Genomic DNA, 14,355 nt, shown 5'->3' with positions numbered 1-14,355 from the left:
CATGGTTTCTATTAACAGATTTTTTTTTTCTTCCTGATTGAGGGTCACTTCTTCCTTTAGATGGCTAGTAATTTTTGACCATATGCTGGATATTATAGGTATTATGTTGTTGAATATCTGGATTTTGTAGCATTCCTTCAGTGACTGTTTTGTTCTGATAGGCAGTTAGTTCATTTCCTAGCAGATCAGCTTTCTCTTCCTTCCTAGGCTTTTTTTTTTTTTTTTTTTTTAAGCTTTCTTAGAGGGTGGAGGGAGAGTAGCGTTATTTCTAAGGCATGAGGTCACTGAGCTATCTCTTGAATGCCTAGAAAATCTCTCCATTCTTGCTTGTCAGAACTTCTTTGTCTCTGAATTGACTGCTAGGGTCTTTGCTTAAGTCATAGCTTCTTGGACACTGTTTATTGCCAGCTTTTGTGAAGTTTCTCACTGTGCATGTACAGCTTATTATTCAACCAATGTTTGAGTCTCCTCCAGACACTTATAGCACTTCTTTTCTACACAGTTCCTCTCCCCAAAATAACTCTGCCTTACAAACCTCACAAACAGCCCTGCCTCCAGCTAAGGCAGCAGCCCTAAGCTTCATTCTCTGATTTCCTATCGCAGTGAGACTACTAAGTCAATAGTTGTCAACCAGCCAGCAAATCGGGACAGTTGTGGGGCTTATCTCTTGCATTTTCCCTCTCCCAGGGAGTACACTCTCGCATTGCCTTTCAGCCAAGGTCTGAAAGTAGTTGCCTAGTATAATTTGTTTAGTATGATAAGTACTTACGTTGAGAAGGTTAAATTGCTATCATCAGGGTTGAATGCAAAATCTTTTCTACTTATAAGAGAACTGAATATAAAACACCTGTTCGGTCCTATACCTTTGAGACTTTCGGTAGTTTCAAATGGCAATATGAATGACCAGACTTGTTTTTTGTTTCCCTTTTTCTCCCTTTCTTCTTTTTTTGTAAAAAAAAAAAAAAAAGTGGCTCTTGCATGATCAGCAGCTTTTGGCCAGGTGTTCTCACTCATGAAAATGGCACTTAGATGCCCATGGATAGGACTAGGTATTATGGAGTGTACAGTCTCATAAGAGAAGCAGACACAAATTAAAATATTCATATTTTATGTTATTTATACTATATTTAACAGAAGTATGTAAATGTCTTTAGTTCTAACATAAGGAAAGTAAGGCGTTTGGGCGAGTACGGTCAGGGAAATTTGAAGAAACCATGCTGTTTTCAGGGATAAGACCCCAAATGTTGAGGACCATGGCATATGATGGAGCAGCCCAGAGATGTAAGTGCCCTCTCTGTAGCTTATAAGGGAGAATCATGGGATAAGGTAAAAGTGTAAAAGTTATCCAAAGGGAGTTGTGCTTTCAAAGTAATGGTAATATTCTTTGTACCAAGCTAAAGTGTGTTTTAAAAATGTTTAAGTTTGCGATCCTTACAGACAGTATATTTAAATGACAGAGAGAAGATCCTTATTTTGACATTACCTTACACATCTTCTAGAAAGACCACTGCCCAGCTCTAGCCCTTGCTTGGCTAGCTGTGTGATCTTGGACTCCTCAATCAAATGGAGGTTGATAATCTTTCCAAGTTTTCTATGAGTTTTAAATGAGTTAGCGCATGTGTACTTAGCACCGTGCCTGATGTATAGTACATGTTCATCAAGAATTATTAGAACAATTAGAGGAGCTAGGCTGGGTCAGTAAGTGGTGAGCCTGTGGTGAGCTCTGAATCAAGGGAGAGTACTGAGTTGCATGTTTTCTAAGGACCAAGAAGAGAGACATATTCCTGGGCATGGTGCCCATAAGCAGACTCACTCTGCAAAGAAATTCAGCAGAACTGTAGCACAGGTTTTTGTGGTCTGTGTTTGTACAGATGTCTGGCATTATTAGTCAAACCACACAAGTCAGTTCCCACCAATTTTGAACACCGGACAGTTTTCATAATAATGAGAACAGCTAATAAGAACTCAGGAATTCAGGATTACTCAAATCCTGTCCAGATGAGCTTCCCCACCCCCATAAACTTAGAGGCATTTTTATATAAAAGCAATGCTTTGGACCCAATAGCCTTCATTTATGCTTCCCAGGTGGCACTAGTGGAAAAGAATGCCCCTTCCAATGCAGGAGACAGACAGTTTAGATCCCTGGGTTGGGAAAGTCCCTCTGGAGTAAGAAATGGCAATCCACTCTAGTATTCTTGCCTGGAGAATTCCATGGACAGAGGAGCCTGGTGGGCTACAGTCCATGGGGTCGCAAGGGTCAGACACAATTGAAGTGACTTAGCACACATGCACACCCTTCATTTGGCTCTTGAGGCACATAATTCAGTTCTCATTGACCCCTGATGGATAGCAGCTGTAGCAAGTATTGGGACTCATGCCTTGGAGGTGTAAGCAAAGCCTTTTCTAATAAAGTAGATTTTCTCTCCTGGAAGAGGGATGGCAGGATCACTGAAGAGAACCCAAGGCCTAGCTGTGAAGCCATTTACATCAAGAGAAGAAATGAGGAAGTGACACCTGTAGAAGGTGAAGTCAGCTCCTGTGGATCTGACCACCTCCTATCTCCTTTTCTGTCTCATACAGGAGGACGGGTGCTAGGTGTGAGTCAAATTCCAGAACTTTGTTCAAGGCCAGAGTCCTAGGGGTAGGGCTTTGGTTAACGAGTCCCAGTGTTCTGGGAGAGAGGCGCACTTCCTTTAGTCTCTCCTCCAGCTTGGCTTTATCTGCAGCACCTCCCCTGGGGGCGGTCCTCCTAGCTGAGAAGATTTAGAGTGGGGAATCCCAGAGCACCTCACTCTGTAATAAGTTCCTTCGGCTTACTGCTGGTGGGTGTGCTCTTTCCTCTGGTCTCAGTAATAACAATTCAAGATTTGGCCTTTGGATAGAACAGGAAGAGCAGATGTCTCGCTGCCTTGACTCTGGGGCATCTGGCTGCTCAAACATAGGTAACGGAGTTCTCCGTAGCACCATCCCCACTAGTTTTCCACTGGAGTCTGGGGACGAAATATTCATAGCTTCCTTTGTTCTCTATGTCTGGATGTGTCACTGGGCCAAATCATGATCACATGCCAGCAATCAGAATAGACAGTGTGGGCCATAGTGGCTTGGCCATCAATGGGAATTCGAACATGTCACTGAAATACAAACGCAAATACCCAAATTATTATTTACCGATAGTGATATAAACATTTCTAAAATGGTCAGAATTGCCTGTAACTCCAAACACATTTCCTCATAGAAATCACTTTTATAAATAGTAGCAAAATCTCAGACAAACACGTGTAAGCTTATATAACCCTTAAAATGGTTGTATTATTGTAATAATAGTGTTACTTCAATTATGCCAAATCCCATTTTATAACTCAGGCTTATTTTGGTGATAGAATTCATGTTGAGCTTTAAGATGCCTAAAACATATTTCCCATGGGGTTGGCCAAAATATCTGTCAGTCTGGTCTTAGGAAGTGATTCAGAGTTACATGAATGGAAGAGTCCACTTCTTCACTCAATCTCCTTTCAGTATAAGGGGCACCATGACTCACTATGTTTCCTCTATGCTGCCCAAACACACACCCAAACTTTCTATTATGAGAACCTCTTTGGAAACCTAAGAATCGTAGAATTAATGAGTTTCCTGTTCCAAGTTTACAAATGGTAGGGAAATGGGCAATTCCTATTCTCACTACAGTAGATAAGATTTGTTTCTTGCCTCTCAGGTTAAATCTGTGAGTTAACTTTTCCCTCTTAAATGCTGATACACATGCTGATTCTTTTAGATCATGTACTTTAGGTATTTAATATTAAATAGGTGACTGTAGGCTGACACAGTAACCCAAGTATCATTGCAAAATATCATAGCCCAAATCAGTCACTTTTACTTAACTGGCTTACATTTTGATCATATAATGGCTGAAAGTATATAATTTATAAATGTATTACATCTTCCAAAGAGAACTGAAAGTTTAACTCTTACGAGTTGACACACACGTGTCCGTGTTCTCAAACAAGGAGGTTGTTTCTTGTAAGGAGACAGAGAGGAAAAATCTGTCAAAATGTTAAGTTTTGTGATGGGAGCAAGAGTCCCTTAGAGGAGTTTTGTTGTTTAATTCCTGAATCATTCTGCTTCTCAAGGAAGATCAAAGCAGGATGCAGGGAGGTGTCCCAAGTTGATTTCCTGTGCAGGCTCTCTCTCTCACTTAGTTATAAGGGGAGACACTGGTGTTTCCAGCCATTCTCCCCTGTTGAGTCATCTCTGGCTTTCTAACATAGAAAGCCTGAAAAACTGAAACCTTTAGTCCATAGCACAGTGCAAAGCACTGCTCGGTATCCAGCAAATGCCAACTGACGATGCAATGAAGAGACACCCCAATTCTAAGCTTGAGGTCCCTGAAAATACCCTAAGCATAATGTGCAGATATTAACTTAAAATTTGAGGCAGGGCAGACATAGCTTGATGCATCGAGACCTTGATTGGGATGCAGAATGTCATCTTTAACCTTTCTTGGCAAGAGGTGATGTGTAAAAAAGTGAAAAGATATTAGAAGATAAAGGCATAGAAGATGGATTTGCTTGATTAGACAAATTGTTTTCAGGTAGATGTTATCTGCGTTCCATATGGTTCCACATTAACCAAGTCAGACATCGTTCTATCTGTGGGGTTTCTTTTTCACCTTCTATCTTTCAGAAACGACATGAACTTGTATTGAAAGTGGAAAAATCAGTATGTTAAATACTTTAAACAGATGATAGGTCCAGAGTATATTTCAGAAACAGTTGGGAACAACCACAGCATTAAGAGCAAAACCTCTGGCATGGGTATGGGTATGTGGTGTTCACCACTGTACTGTTTAAATTACAGGGAAGGCCTCAAATTCCATTGAAGATTCCAGCCTACAATGGGCAGCCGTAGCATTGCCAGCATTCTTTTCTCTTGTGATCGGGTTTGCTTTTGGGGCGTTATACTGGAAGGTAAGTGCTGTTATTCCTTTTTTTTTTCCCCCTTAATCAAAAACTTTACATGTTTATTTGTTCATACTACATTACATAAATGATTAACAAACTGCCCTTTTCTAAGAAAGGATCCTACCAAGAAAACAATAAGACAGGCTATGTCTTAACTTACAGCCTCCACAGAATATAAACCTTAGAAAGGTTCCCCTGTTCCTCCTTAGTTTTGAAGACCACTCCTCTAACTGAGAATGCATACTTAAGAAAATGAAAACTGGTTTATTAGTCTGAACTAAATATAAAAAGGAATAAATACATGATGTGCTTAAAATTAGCTAGAAATGCCATTTGTATGATACGCTATTTTGGATTTCTATTCTTACGTTCTCTTCTCATTGAAACCTGTCTGAAATTTTTAAATGTGCTAAATGATTGCAAGTCAGCTTTTTGAAATGTCTTTTTAATTTGATTACTATTTAAGTCTTCTAGTTTCTTTACTACTCTTTCCTCTCCAACATCCTAAAACTTTTGAGTGATAATACCATACATTTTTCATAATTTCTTATTGCAAAAGTATTTTCATAGGCTGCCTGTGGATGAAAACATAAAAGTGGAGACTATTTACCTCTTAAATAGGACATGATAATTTTACAATACATATCATTGTTCTTTTCCCAGAAGAAACAACCAAATCTTACAAGGACAGTTGAAAACAGACAGATTAATGAAGAGGATAATGAAATAAGGTATTTCATGTGACTAAATATGTTCATCGGTAAGGTTGACCTCGCCACTTTGCATGCCATGCCTGTTCTCATAACATCTTTTAAGAAGTGTTTCACCCTCATGATGGCAGCTCCTAACCAATGTCTTCCAACTTTTAGCTCCATTTCTGATCTCCCATTGTCTCTTCAGTCGCACATCTCCACTTACCTGTGAAATACCTTCACAGAATTGTCTTCCTGACCCTTCTTAGGGTATGCTCTCTCTCTTTCTATAAGCAGCCGAATCTTGCTCATCATGTTCCTGGTCATGGAGCTCGGGAGGCACGTTTACCCTCCTCTTTTACATACTGTAACTGAGACATGCTTAGCTCCTTCTTTAGCGGCAATCATTATTTTCATCTTGTCTGAGTTGCTGCCACAGAACCTTCCTTGGCCCTTCTAACTTCCACCTTTGTCTCCTTCTGTAAACCCCATTCTTGACATCACTTCCTAGTCAAGATATTTGCAGTGCTTTTCTCTCTCACACTTCATCTATTAGACCTCATGCTGGCTTTTGGAGCCTTTAACTTATCTCAACATACTCAGTATTTTTTAAAGCCAGATACAAAATTTAAGATACCTTCCACTTATGATGGGATTCCCTGGTAGTTCAGATGGTAAAGTGTCTGCCTGCAATGTGGGAGACCCAGGTTTGATCCCCTGGTCGGGAAGATCTCCTGGAGAAGGAAATGGCAACCCACTCCAGTACTCTTGCCTAGAAAATCCCATGAATGGAGGAGCCTGGTGGGCTACAGTCCATGGGGTCACAAAGAGTCAGACACGACTGAGTGACTTCACTCACTCCACTTATGATAGTTGACTTCTGATCACTATTTTACCACATACTGCTCAGGACCAATACTTTGACTTTACATTCAGGTTTTTCCATTTGGCATGTTATTTTCTCTTATGTTGTATGTGTATACATTCACATATTAAGCACATACAAGCATTTTCTGTATATGTATCATATGCGTAGAGAATTTTTTAACTATTTGAGGAGACTGTGTTGAAGTCCTCCCTGTAGTAATGTTACGAAAGTAAACTTCCCACCCAATTTTGCAAGCTTTTTGCTCCTGTATTTATAGAAAAGTAAAAACTGCCCTTTACAATGCCCAGATCATGGTATACTTCAGAATCTGTCTTAAAGCAAATAAGCATGTTTCTTGGTTTTCAGTATGTTGCAAGAGAAAGAGAGAGAGTTTCAAGAAGTGTAACTGTGGCTTCTATCAACACTGTTACTTTCGTACATTGGTAAGTTTTCAGAATTCAAGCTAAAAGATATAGCAGGAACTACACAGCATCCTAGATGCCAGAAGTTATTGTCTTCTATCAAGTTGATATCAGTATGTCAGCTGAAACTGTTACATTGAATTGTGCATTCTCAAATTTTGAAAGGCAAGCAGTGTTATTCCAGATTAGTGGATTCATCTTGTAGACGAATTATACAGAACATTAACAGTTGAGTGTTTCCTTTCTTTTTTTTTTTTTTTTTTGTGCCACACCATATGGCTTGTGGGATATTAGGTCGCTAACCAGAGATTGAACCCACATCCTCAGCAGTGAAGGTGCAGAGTCCTAACCACTGGACTGCCAGGGAATTCCTGAGTGCTTCTTATTTTTGAGGCCAAAAATAAACAAGAGAGATAGAGCAAAGTAGGATTAAAATAAAAGAGAAGAAGAATAAATAAAACCAATTTCAATCAGGTGTGATTACTATAACATGATAGGAAAGCTATCTCATTTGTTAAATGCTCAATCAAGGGAAACCCAAAAACATTTCCCTGCTATTTTAAGGAAAAGGAGTAAAGGTCAAAATCCCTTATAGTCAGGAGAGGGAAGGTGTCAAGGGAAGGTGCCACCTGCCACATGACTGGTCCTCATTGTGCCTCATCACAGTCCAGAACCCCAGATGCACTGAATACAAGCCAGGGGTAAATACCTGAGGTTGGTGGTTGTGTGGGTGTGTGGAGGCCTCGGGGAGAAGGGAGGCCAGGAGAACACGACCAGAGGGCGCTGTTTTTTACAGCTCCTCTCCCTTCTCCTGTCTTAGCTTCCAAAAAAGTTGCAGGTGTGGTGCGGGAGCACCCTGAACGGCGCTAACCTGACCCAGCATCATGCATGCTCTTCCCATTTTACTGCCAACTGGCTATTAATTCTGTTCTGCCCATGAACTCCGATGTATTCCAGTGGGGTATGAGTGTTCTTTCAGTTTTCTAAATCTTCCTTTCTTCCCCGGCACCCCCTCATGGTTGGAGGATCATTTATCTGCCCAGATTTTTACAGACACGGTCTCTGGAGAGCTTCGCCCTTTTCTTTCATGTCATTGTCCTTCCAGCTCGTCCTTCTGTCCCAGATTCAGAGATTTCTCTCTACAGTGAGTCTTCTGCAGGGAAACTGGGTCACAGAGTCTCTTGTCTCCTCCAGGAACTCGCTTTTTATCAAAACGCCATTTTTTAGCCACCCCAAAATAACTTCATATAATAATAGTAATTATGTCACATATGCCTCTCACATTTTAACCCTGCTATTACGCAGACTTCATTTTTACCTTGAATCATGCCCTTGATCACCATGTCTGGGGCATGAATAGCACCCTCTCTTTTTTCTTCTCCCATCCTAGCCCTCTCTAGACTCATGTTTCCTATCAAATACTGTAAAGGAACACTTGATTTTCTTTATTTTCAGGCCCAGTATTCCCTAAGCTGAAATCATTGTTATTTCTAAAAACTTAACTTTTCTGCCCTTGAATCCCAGTATAAACCTACTGCTTCTTCCCTATCTGCCGTTTCAGTTCCCTTAAGCCAGACATCCTCCAAGCACACGTTAAGTGCTTAATTGAACCTTCAAGGTTCAAGTAATGTCCTCTGTGGTTTGGTTTTGGATGGCCTGTCCTCTGTGGTTTGGTTTTGGATGGCCTGTCCTCTGTGGTTTGCTTTTGGATGGCCTCACTGGGGTCCTGTTTTGGCACACAGGTCATGTGGTGTTTAACTGTGGTACTTGTCCTGTGACATTTGGAGAATGGATTTTGATGGAAAAGCCCAGGGAACTGACCTAAGAGGGGAAAAAAAAAAGATGGCATTTTAAAGGCTGTAGTCAAGCAACCAACACATGTCTACCAGTCAGGGGACAAGAACGAAGGCTGTCTGGTTCTTGCTGTATCTCCTCACGAGCACCTCACTTGTTGCCTAAGCATTGTAGATGTTCAGTCAGTGTCTATTGAATGAGTGACTGAGGCAATAAACAAACCCTAAATGAAAAGTTTACTAAGTGGTAAGGAATATAGTTCTTATGAAATGACCTTTTTTTTTTTTTAATGTTTTGGTGATGATTTTTTTTTTAATTTTAATTTTTACTTTATTTTACTTTACAATACTGTATTGGTTTTGCCATACATTGACATGAATCCACCACAGGTGTACATGCATTCCCAAACATGAACCCCCCTCCCCATAACATCTCTCTGGGTCATCCCAGTGCACCAGCCCCAAGCATCCTGTATCCTGCATCAGACATAGACTGGAGATTCATTTCTTACATGATAGTATACATGTTTCAATGCCATTCTCCCAAATCATCCCACCCTCTCCCTCTCCCTCTGAGTCCAAAAGTCCGCTCTACACATCTGTGTCTCTTTTGCTGTCTCACATACAGGGTCATCATTGCCATCTTTCTAAATTCCATATATATGTGTTAGTATACTGTATTGGTGTTTTTCTTTCTGGCTTACTTCACTCTGTATAATTGGCTCCAGTTTCATCCATCTCCTTAGAACTGATTCAAATGTATTCTTTTTAATGGCTGAGTAATACTCCATTGTGTATATGTACCACAGCTTTCTCATCCATTCATCTGCTGATGGACATCTAGGTTGTTTCCATGTCCTGGCTGTTATAAACAGTGCTGCGATGAACATTGGGGTACATGTGTCTCTTTCAATTCTGGTTTCCTTGGTGTGTATGCCTAGCAATGGGATTGCTGGGTCATTAGGCAGTTCTATTTGCAATTTTTTAAGGCATCTCCACACTGTTCTCCATAGTGGCTGTACTAGTTTGCATTCCCAGCAGTGTAGGAGGGTTCCCTTTTCTCCACACCCTCTCCAGCATTTATTGCTTGTAGACTTTTGGATCGCAGACATTCTGACTGGTGTGAAGTGGTACTTCATTGTGGTTTTCATTGACCTTTTTAAAAAGGTTTTTTGTTTTACAAGACGAGTATGTTTTAGAGATCTGCTGTACAACGTAATGTTTAGAGTTGTTTTTTTTTTTTTTGTCTTTTAAAGAAGGGATGTTTTATTTTTTTTTCTTTTTTTTATTTATTTTTTTAATTTCATTTTTATTTATTTATTTATTTTTTTAAATTTTAAAATCTTTAATTCTTACATGTGTTCCCAGACATGAACTCCCCTCCCACCTCCCTCCCCATAACATCTCAGTGGGTCATCCCCATGCACCAACCCCAAGCATGCTGTATCCTGCGTCAGACATCGACTGGCAATTCAATTCTTACATGATAGTAAAAAAGCTATATTGTGTATTTTAAAATGTGTTCAGAGGGTGGATTTTGTGTTGTGTTCTTACTGCAATAAAGTAAGATGAACAATCTTTTGAAAAGTGCAGTAAGGTTTATCTTATCTTATATGTGTATGTTTCAGTTGCTGATTTTGGTGAGGACAGCAAAGTGTATACAGCGAGAGGAAACGGTCATATAGAGAACGGCTAACTTATTTTCTTAGAATCTGAAATATTACTCATATAATTAAATGAATGAAAATGAAGCAGGTTAAAGAAGCCCCAGATTGTTTAGAAATAAACTCATCACATAATACTTGAGGAGCTGGTGCAAAATAGATGACCTTACTCATCATCATCTTGGCAAAGCTCTCTCAAGGCTCAGGTCAGAAACCATCCCCTCTGAAAAGCTGACTTTCCAAATGAAAGTAATCTCTAAGATTTCCCAGGTGGCTCAGTGGTAAAGCAATCCACCTGCCAATGTAGTAGACACAGGAGTTGCAGGTTCAATCCCTGGGTCAGGAAGATCCTCTGGAGGAGGAAATGACAGTGTACTCCAGTATTCTTGCCTGGCAAATCTCATGGACTAAGAAGCCTGGCAGGCTACAGTCCTTGGGGTTGCAAAAAGTGGGACCTGACTGAGCATGCACACACAATTATATTTCATATTACATTTCATACCATACTAATAAATTAGGAAGGCATCACCTTTACTTACATACACTTTTTGTGTCCTCTTATAAACCATAAGCTCTGAGAGGACAGGACTCATTTCTGAATTTCTGTATGGAATCCCACTGAACTATATAGTTTATACTTTGCACATGTAAGTGATGATGACTGTATCTGTTGAATAAATGGAGATGAATGACTACATCAAAGAATTGCAATAATGTGAGAATAAATTGTATGTAGTAAAAATAGATGTGTGTAGGTAGAAGTAAATAATTCAAATGTTGAGGGAAAGATAGCAGCTCATTATCATGAATCTGCAAACCCCAAAGTCAAAATGTGAATGTACCACTTGTGACCATTGATTGAGAAAACTTTGTTCTCTGTAACAATAGAGGTTAAAACCTGCCAAAGAAATTTGAATATAATTTGGGGAAAGGGATGTGGTGGAGGGAGAATAGGCTGTGGCATGGTAGGAGAGGAAGTCTTCCAAGAAATAAGAATAACCATAGTAAAAAGTATCAAAATAGAAATGAAATGTGAAGTTGTAATTATATATTTTAAAAATTGGATATAATTTGTATTATACACATTTTCTTGGTTAACAAAAGAAGGGAAAATATAAGGAATGACTTAGGTTTGAGGCAAAAATTTCTCCCTGAACTAAAACAAATTAAACCAGGACAAATATTGGAACGCTAGAATTGAAAACATATGGAATAGTTAGATTTCCAACCTATAACTGGAAAATGAGGAGGAAGGTTTGATATTTTAAATACAGGGAAGGGAAGTAGATAATGAACCAGAAACAAAAAGAAATTGCCTCTAGGAGAAAATATACTAAAGCTGTGATTATTTGACATCAAATGTGAAATTATCTCTGAAAAGTTAAAAATGTATTTAGTCAACTAGCTGATGACAAGTATTCATATGTGACATCCCAGAATTTTTCATTTATTAGGTTGCCTGTACCACAGTTAAGGAGAGAAAAATAGAGTAGATCATAGAACATATTCCACTTCATTCTAACCACAAATATGATACTAACAAGCTCTAGTATAGCAAAACTTACTATAACCTAGTTCAGTCCTCAGATTGCTTATGGCCTACAGAAGAAGATAAGACATATGTATAAATACTCTATTTTTTAAAACACCAAAGGAGGTGTTGGTTAAAAATCAATAGAAGGAGCTGACAGAGAAATGCAATAAAGAATCAAAGGCCAAACCATTGCATATGGTTGTCAAGGATGTACCCTCAACATAACTATAGATAATGAATGGTATGGACAGCATCCCTTAGAATCGCTCCACATACAGTTGTCTTAGAACTGACTCATTGGAAAAGACCCTGATGCTGGGAAAGATGGAAGGCAGGAGGAGAAGGGGACGACAGAGGATGAGATGGTTGGATGGCATCACTGCCTCGATGGACATGAGCAAGCTCCAGGAGTCGGACAGGGAAGCCTGGTGTGGTGCAGCCCATCAGGTTGCAAAGAGTCAGACATGACTAAGCGACTGAACTGAACTGATACAATTGTCTTATTTAACAGGGGAGCGAAAGCACTAGGAGAAAAGCTTCATTGTGTAGGTGATGGAGGTGGCATTTGTATTGAGCTAGGTCTTGAATGATTGGTAAAATTTTACTGGCAGTAGGGAAGGTGCTGCAAATGGCATAAGCTAAATCAGAAGACAAAAAGTACAGACTGTGTTCAAGAGTTTATACAGCTGGAGATCACACATAGAGGGTTTAAATGCCAAGAAAGGATGGACATCAGTGTGAAAGAGGGTCTGAATTCCAATATACAGGGCTTACACACTATTGAGTCACGTAAGGAGTTGTTGGAGGGTTTAGAAAAAATGTGAGTAATACAATCAAACCAGAGGTTTAGGAAAGTAATCAGATGTTGATGTGGCCAGATGGATGGGAGTGGTGAACTAGAGTCAGGAAGTCCACTGAGGAGTGCATTTTCAAAACAGATGTGAGAGGATGACAACCTGAGCTAGGCTCACAGCCATGGAAATAGGAAAGAGTAGGCCATTTTGGAGACACAGCAGTAAAAGAATGAAGTCCTAGTTCCTGATGGGATGTAAGGCTTGATATTATAGCACTCAGGGATGCATGTGCTCAATAGAGTCTGATTCTTTGCGGCCCCGTGGACTATAGTCTGCCAGGCCCCTTTGCCCGTGAAATTTTCCAGGCAAGAATACTGGAGTAGAGTGCCATTTCCTTCTTCAGAGGATCTTGCTGACGCAGCAATCAAACCCACATCTCCTGCATTGGCACGTGGATTTCTGATGAGTTAGAGCCTATAAGACCAACCGGATGTCAGCGCTATTAGAAAAAAATGGGAGGAGGAGATGTTAGTAATTATTAACCAGTGACCAAATATGTTGCACTGCAACTTCAGTGAACAGTCAGGGATGGAAATAGTAGATTTGGGATTGGGAAGTCATCTACAAAGAATTTTAATTGAGACCTTAGGAGAAGGACTGCATAATCATGGCAAAAGCCCGGTTTGATTGGGGTTAAACAGCATAAGTCTGTAGACACTCAGATAGTAGACTTATTCCAGCATAGTAAGTGGAGAAAGTAATTTATAATTAGGCTGGTGGAGAGATTTATAAAAGAAACACAACTTGGAAGTTTCCAGTGGATCTGAGCTAAGACAGAAGAAGGGAGATCCTAGAATTGGAATAGGGATGAGGGCAAGTTATGTGGAGACATTTAATGTACAGGACTCAGGATTGGTTGGTTACCAAAGGGCCAGATCTGTGTCTCTTTACCACATATTTCCTAAGAATTTCTAGAGCTTTGAAGGTTTGGTTTGGGAGCTTGCTCTCTGCTGATACATTGTGATGCAGAGGATTAGAAGGAATTAGCCTTAGGTTCAAACCTTGAGCTGCACCTTAACAAGCTGTAGGTTACTGGGTGAGTCAGTTGTTTTTGACCCCAGGTTTTTCAAATATAACTGAAAGGATAATAACGCTCACCCTGTTTATTTCATGAGGTTGTTGTAAGAATCCAGGGTATTATTATTAAAATAGTAGTTTTGTTCTATAGGAAACCAGCTGTTGGCTTTTAAATGTTTTTATTTTATTTTTTTTTTTGCTAAATGATCCAAAGGCAAAGTCAGAAGACTTTCTAACTTGTTTCTCTCTTGTTTCTCTCTGCTTAAGTTTAGAATTTCAAATTCTTCATAGCTTTCAAAAAAAAAATGTATTTTTTTGCCTTTTGTTAGTTCCTTCTGCTTTTCTAACCAAGCTTTATTTTTTAAACTTGGTAATTTGTATTTCTGAAATTTTCTCTTAATGTCTATTAATTTTTCCTTCAGGATTTAATTCTGCTTTCCTAAATATAATTTCCCTATTTTTCAGAGTTTGGTAGATTGTCATATAATACAGTTCTTAGTATATTATTACATTTTATATATTTATATTTTTAGTCAATTACATTTAGGGAATA

The 14,355-nt window shown here is 39.4% G+C and overlaps 1 protein-coding gene across 1 annotated transcript in view; it reads left to right on the top strand.

Moving 5' to 3' along the window:
- The window catches only part of KITLG (KIT ligand), a 117,584-nt gene extending 110,660 nt beyond the window's left edge, over positions 1-6,924 (top strand). The window contains exons 12-14 of the mRNA XM_068971408.1: positions 4,855-4,964; positions 5,622-5,689; positions 6,885-6,924. Of these exons, the coding sequence (XP_068827509.1) occupies positions 4,855-4,964; positions 5,622-5,689; positions 6,885-6,924 (218 nt within the window). The remainder of the gene's footprint in view (positions 1-4,854; positions 4,965-5,621; positions 5,690-6,884) is intronic.
- The last annotated feature ends 7,431 nt before the right edge of the window (positions 6,925-14,355 follow it).

This window comes from Capricornis sumatraensis, chromosome 4, assembly GCF_032405125.1.
Source record: "Capricornis sumatraensis isolate serow.1 chromosome 4, serow.2, whole genome shotgun sequence".
Classification (NCBI taxonomy): Eukaryota; Metazoa; Chordata; class Mammalia; order Artiodactyla; family Bovidae; genus Capricornis; species Capricornis sumatraensis.
This window is presented reverse-complemented; position numbering and strand designations above follow the sequence as displayed.